Source organism: Lactuca virosa, chromosome 6 (genome assembly GCF_052849685.1).
Source record: "Lactuca virosa cultivar CGN04683 chromosome 6, Lactuca_virosa_CGN04683_v6, whole genome shotgun sequence".
Classification (NCBI taxonomy): Eukaryota; Viridiplantae; Streptophyta; class Magnoliopsida; order Asterales; family Asteraceae; genus Lactuca; species Lactuca virosa.
In genome coordinates, this window is record NC_136431.1 from 40572700 (window position 1) to 40579100 (window position 6401).

The 6401-nt window shown below is 37.2% G+C and overlaps 1 protein-coding gene across 1 annotated transcript; it reads right to left on the minus strand.

Moving 5' to 3' along the window:
- Positions 1-4656: 4656 nt before the first annotated feature.
- Positions 4657-5436, minus strand: OHP (one helix protein). Its single transcript, XM_079054550.1, has 3 exons — positions 5204-5436; positions 4970-5092; positions 4657-4885 (listed from the first exon to the last, which is right to left on the minus strand). Exons 1-3 carry the CDS (start codon positions 5330-5332, stop codon positions 4817-4819), a joined length of 321 nt encoding a protein of 106 aa, XP_078910676.1. The 5' UTR covers positions 5333-5436; the 3' UTR covers positions 4657-4816.
- Between the last annotated feature and the right edge of the window lie 965 nt (positions 5437-6401).

The following is a 6401-nucleotide window of genomic DNA, read 5'->3' on the forward strand; positions in this document are numbered from 1 at the left end:
AGGAATAATATAAAACCTTCGTTTTGCTATCTGATGTGTTAAGTTGTTATGTGATTTTCTTGTATGGTGACTTGGAAAACTGCGAGACAATACTTGGGACGAGTATGAGTAGGTGTGAAAGGTAGTAGATGCATATACTACCGGAAGCACAGGACTCACGCTTGGATCAGGGAAAGTCACAAGGTTACCAAGGAGCTAGTAATTCATTTCGTTTTATTCAAGTATGTCGTTACCATCGTTTCGGTAATGACTAAGAAAATGATTGTTATTCCGACCATAGTGGTCATATCAAATTGAGTCCGACTACGCTGAGTATGTTGCGTGGTTCAGAGAGCCAAGTTTGATATAGCATCCGACTTAAGCCTGAAGATTAAAGATAGTCAAAGCAATTGTGATCGTTGTTAAAGTAAGAAACTTATAGTTAGAAGTGCTACATAAGAACGTGAAGGAAGGTATAGTCTGTTCTGGAATTTGACTCTAAGAGACCTGAGTCTAAGTGTTGCAACATACGACGAGAGGCCGTTAGAACGAGGCACGTCACTCTATTATAGAAATCAAAGAATTTATTCTTAAGTTTGTCAAGAAGAAGAAGGAATCTCCAGTAAGAATCGAGATTGTGACTTCAAGGTCATAATTTGGAGTCTATTAAGAGATAAGGGAGCAGGTGCAAGATCGAGCACCGCCTGTAGTCAAGGAGTCTAAGAGTTAGATACTCGTTCGAAGAAACGTCAAAGTTATGGTTATCACTTAGGATGAAGAGATAACGGATGGAGTCATCATGTGAGCCCTGTTTCGTTGATGATTCCGGGACGTAATCATCCTAAGGGGGAGATAATTGTAACGCCCGTAGATCCGGGCTAGTCAATCTGGGGATAATAGGGGTCGAAAACGACTTTTCGACAAAAGATTATTTAGGATAAATAATATTAACCAAGTTATAGTATATGTTACAAGGTTTCCGTACATATAAATAACGCCGAAATCCGAGTTATAACGAAGAAGTTATGGCCCGTCGAAGTTTCGTGACGGAACCGGCACGGCACCGGGAAGCGTAAATAGTGAATTTATGATAGAGCGATATTCAGCCTTAGCGATCTAAACGAAAGTCAAAGAATTCGTTAAACCGAGAGCGTCCATAAAAAGAACGCCCAAATCTGACTTCGTATGAGGAAGTTACGATTTTTCGAAGTTTCGGCTTAGCAGTGTACAGCCCGAAATTCGAATATTAGATCGAGTGGTTTTTAGCCGACACAACCTAAACGAGAATCGAAGATCTCGTTAATAGTAGCATAACGATAAAAAGACAGACAAAAACGGACGTCGGATGAAGAAGTTATGAATTTTTAACGGACCAATCCTGTCCCGACCTGTTAAAAATATAACTTTTAAAATAAAGTCAGAATTAGCCGACGGAGTCTAGACGAAAGTTGTAGAGTACGTTCCCTCCTTCGCGTGGATATAAAGAACGTCGAAAACAGAGCTCGTACGCGAAAGTTACGAATTTTTAAAGTTTGTAGTCGAATTTGCGAGACCTGATGCGAAAGTGATGACGTGGCGCTTTCCCAGCCGTCCGATGATGATCGCTGAAGTCGCACCGGATGGAGACACGTTGCCCTCGCATACGCCCCGCGTCCGAAGTCAGTACGCCCCGCGTACCCTCGCCCTTATCCATCCGAGACCGAGTGCGAGCCAGCTGGATCCAACTAGCACCTTATCCGAACTACGCCCAGCGTAGCTGCTGGATGCGCAGCGTAGTCCGAGGCTGATGGCGCCTATAAAAGGGGTCCGAACTCTTCCGAAAATTTCACACCTTTCTTTATTTCTTCTCTCTAAACTTTCTCTCTCTAGGGTTTTGAACCCTCCCCTAAGCCTAGGTGATCCCCTAGCACCCGAAGGAAGCCCCGGGGCTCCCGGAGTCCCGAGAAAAAGGGTCTTTCGGTTTCGGAAACGCTGCTCCGAGCAAAGCCCGGTTTTCTTTAAAATTCGCTGTAAGTGAGCTACGCCTACGCAATTTTTAATATAACTTTTAAATAATTATAGTAATGTTATTAGGTCCTTAAAATAATTATTTGGGCTATTATTATGTGTTATATTGAGTGTTATTTAACGCTTATATAATAATAATAATAGCTAGACTATTAATTAGTCGCGGTTAACGTTAAAACTAAACCCTAGTGGTATTTATACTAGGTTTTGTCGAGGGAAATTGTTTTAAGAAGTAACAAAGCGCTGTTCAAGTGCAGAGTCACCACCTAATCAAGTGAGTGCATAGTTACTTTCAGCTTACACATAGATATGAAGTATTCTATATAAATTACGTGCTGTGTGTGCATATTATCTGTATACTTGCTATCTATGTTGGATGAACAATTTTATACCTGATTTAAATGATTTAAACCGTATATGTATTTTATATCTACAAAATGTGTTGGGTAAAACATGAGTAGATGAAATATGAGTTGAATGATGAGATGAGGGATGAATTAGACCATGAGGTGAGGGTGAGAGGTGGACGATGCGAGAAGCCTTTTTCAAATGGTGGCCCCGTCATTCAGCAGAGTATGGATGACAACCACGGACTATTCTAGACAGTCCAGTGGAACACTAGCAGGCTCGCAACCTGTAGTTGTTGTGAACGCTGTGTTCACCCGGTGTACTCTAAACCTTGGTGATCATGCAGACTTGATGCCTAAACCTTGGTGATCATGCAGACTTGATGCCTAAACCCTGGTGACTATGCAGACTTAGTGCCTGTTGTGTAAACCGTGGCAACGATGGACTTCGTGCCGATTCCTTAGGATGATCCTTAGGAATGAATGAACGAGGAATAGCTGATTCTTAGGGTAGATCCTTAAGAGTAAAGAATATAATGGGGATGGGTAATTGGGTTAATTGTTTGATGATTAAACATAATAATTATATTATTGTGGGTTGAAAACCCTATGTACTCACCAGGTTTCCCAACCTGACCCACTCAGTTTATTTGTATCACAGGTGTCGATGTGAAGTTACTTTACACTGAGAGATTTAAAAGAGATGTAGATCACTAGTGTAAATGAATGTAAGTTCTGTTTATGCTTATGTTTCTGTATTGACGATGACATCCCAAATGTTTTAAAATGAATAAAAATACATTTCTTCGGAAATGCTTTGATAACGTATTTATCATGTTTTTCTGTGAACAAATTCCGCAAGATTTTTATTAAAAGAAGTACTCTGATTTTTATAAAGCATAAACAAAATCGGTCTTTTCTGGCCATGAAAATGGGGATGTCACACCCTAAGTCGCCTCTCGTTTTTGCTGGTCTCGATTTGCAGCAAATCAGAATATCGAAAAGAGAGAAGTAAGATGCGATTTATCCTTTCCCTAATTTCCTTTCTTCTTCTTCTTTGAATTCAATCTGTCATCTCTCTCACTCTGTCTCACAGACTGCCAACACCTCCTACAATCACCACCAGTCATTACTCAAACCTCAAAAAATGAACCTTGAACCTGCAAATGAAACCAAACTAAACCCTAAACTTATAAATCGAAGATGATGGAGATTCAGATCAGAGAAGCGGGTTCAGATCGAACCCAAATCTTCTCCATCGATAACGGAGACGGAAAGGTGATCACATTCCGGGCGGTGTTTAAGATGGTTTTCAAGGGATGATTTGGTTGCTGTTCTAGGCGGTTTTGGTAAAGATAAAGTTTAGAAACTGGGGGGATAGAGATGGTTGGCTTCGAGGGTGGTATAAGGCATGTGGTAGTTATTGTTTGGAGGCAATGAACCGTTGATGTTCGAATGGTGTAGGTTGTACGAAGGTGGTTTTGACTGAGGTGGGTTTTCCGATTTTGAAGGTAAGGTTTAAAGTGGGTGTTGGTTGCGGTTTGTGACGATGAACAGGGGTGCAACAAGGGTGTTCCGATGGTGGTGTAACCCGGCAAAGGAAGAGGTAGGAAGCTGGTGGTGGGTTTTAAGGTGGTATAAGGTATATGATTGAGGAAGAAGGGTGGAGAAGGTGGCGATGGAAGTATGGTGTTTGAGAGATGCAGGTGGTGTTCATCCGATAATCTATTGGGGTGGGGGTATGAAGTGGGGCCATATTGTTTTTTCTTTTATTTTTAAATTAAAAATAATAATTATAACATTAAATTAAATGGAAAAGAAATATAAAAGGGCATAATAGTCATTTTAGGTCTCGCAATGGATGAAGCTCGCAAATTTAAACTAACGAGGGATTAAGCGTGCAACTATTAACCAAACGAGAGACGGTCCGAGTTAATTTTTGAAAATAATGACTAAACACGCTTTCTGGCATGTGTACGAGGGACAATTGATGTAATTTACCTAAAAATATAGTAATATATATATATATATATATATATATATATATATATATATATATATATATATATATATATATATATATATATATAAAGAGGTTGTAATATATGGTGTATCTTTTTTTTTTGAATGGTGATCCACGCAAACTCTATTTTGTTAAGGGACTTGAACTTTTATCCTTGGACAACATCTCATCATAGAGCTAAGTCAAAAACATGTTGATATTTGTACCATATTTAGGCTATTATTTTGTAAAGGATAATGTTATGAGTGAAGATCCTATTAGCAAAAAATGATGTCAATCCCTCACACCCAAATGAAAGCATTTGAAAATGCAAGATTGACTCATTAAATTGAGCCTAAAACACAAATATTTTTGTAAAGATGGATACATAACTTTTAGTATACAAGCTCTTGAGTTCCATATCTCAGAGGTATTTTCAGTAAAGAAAAAAGAATCTAAACAATGGAAACTAATAGTCTTCTCAAAGGGGAATATCAAGTCCTTTTCCAATCTCCACTCCAATCATCTCAAGTACGCCTTTGTTCAAGATCTGGTAAAAACAGAGTCGATTAACGCATACAATATCATAAGTTTTGAATCCATATATAGATAAAAAGATTGAGAGATTAAATACCAGTTCAACGATAAAAGTACCAATGAGACCAATCATACAAGCTCTTGAGTTCCATATCTCAGCAGTTTTCGTGAATCCAAGAAAAGGGGCTTTAAATGTTGGCTGTGATTTTGGCATTTCCACCTGATTATCAACAATTGAACTCAATAAGGATCTTTAGATCGATTTAAATAAGTTTAATCCATTTGGGTACATGTTGTATTGGTGTAATTGTAAGGAAAAGAAGGTGCATACACCAGCAGGAATCTTGGCAGCTTGAATCTTGAAGGAGACAGCCCTGTTTTTGGAGATTTGGTTGGGTTTAAATGAGATGGGGGATGGTCGATTCAGAGTTTGTAGAAAAGATGATGAGATGGTGGCCATTGTTGAACGATTTCTGCTTGCTTTCCTTCTTTCCTCTGCTTCCAGAAATCTTCTTTGTTATAATGTGTGATTTAGTATGTGTGGCCTTTATGTGATTTTGGTTGGAGACCTTATCCACCATTCATTCATTGGAAAAAGATGATGAGATGGCGTTAAATAAATAAATAAATAAGAGTAAACTCTAAATTTACTAATGGTGGGAGTCAAAAATTAAAAATTTATGTGGTTTCGTCCATAACAAATTTCAATATTTACTGCTTTGGTCCCACCTAATATGAGATGACCAATATATCCTTATAATATTTTATTTATTTATATTCTTGTTCTATTATTATCTATAATTCTATATCAAAGAAATACATATATATTTCTAATATAAGTTCTAGAAATCATTTTTGTTTTTACCAAAACTCATCAAAAAGATCAAACCCTAATAATGGTGACAGTAGACGTTGATGTTCGTCCCTCTCACCAAAAATTGTCGTTTTGCTATCTTGAATTGTGATATCGCGTTTAGTTGTTGCTCGCCATTTTTTCCTCGTGTAAGTCCTCTATTTGAATCCTTGAATACATGTTAGTATCTTTTGTCTCTTTAAATTTCCCAACCCTCAACTGTCCTTGATTTCTTTCTCTCTCAGGCTAAATGCTTATTTTTAATGGATTGGTTTAGTAGGTGTGAGACCCGTGTATTACAATGGTTTTTTAAAAATAAAAGTTTAATATAAAGGTGTAAGCATTGAACATTTTATAAAGTAATATTTTTACATAAATACAAAGGATATAATGAATAAAGTAAGTAATTCAATCTATACTAATAAAAATATATTGACATATTTTAAATAATGTTGCTAGAAATTAAGGTGGAATATACAACTCCAACACTAATTGTCTTAAAAACAAAAACTATCTCTGACCTTGTTTATTATCATTGCAAAACATAAAGCTAATGAAAATTTTCTTTTTTTCAAACTCGTTGCACAGGTTGAATAAAAGAATTGTTAAATAGTTAGTAATGAAGAATAAGTATTTTGATTGGAATTACGAATGAATAAGTACTTAAAGTAATAAA

Bases quoted from the DNA above. Each gene is read 5' to 3' on its own strand.
- OHP (XM_079054550.1), bottom strand. From the start codon at position 5,332: ATGGCCACCATCTCATCATCTTTTCTACAAACTCTGAATCGACCATCC. The intron at 5,093-5,203 runs GTATGCACCTTC...GTTGATAATCAG, and splicing joins CTGCCAAGATTCCTGCTGGT to GTGGAAATGCCAAAATCACA. The intron at 4,886-4,969 runs GTATTTAATCTC...TGTTTTTACCAG, and splicing joins GTACTTTTATCGTTGAACTG to ATCTTGAACAAAGGCGTACT.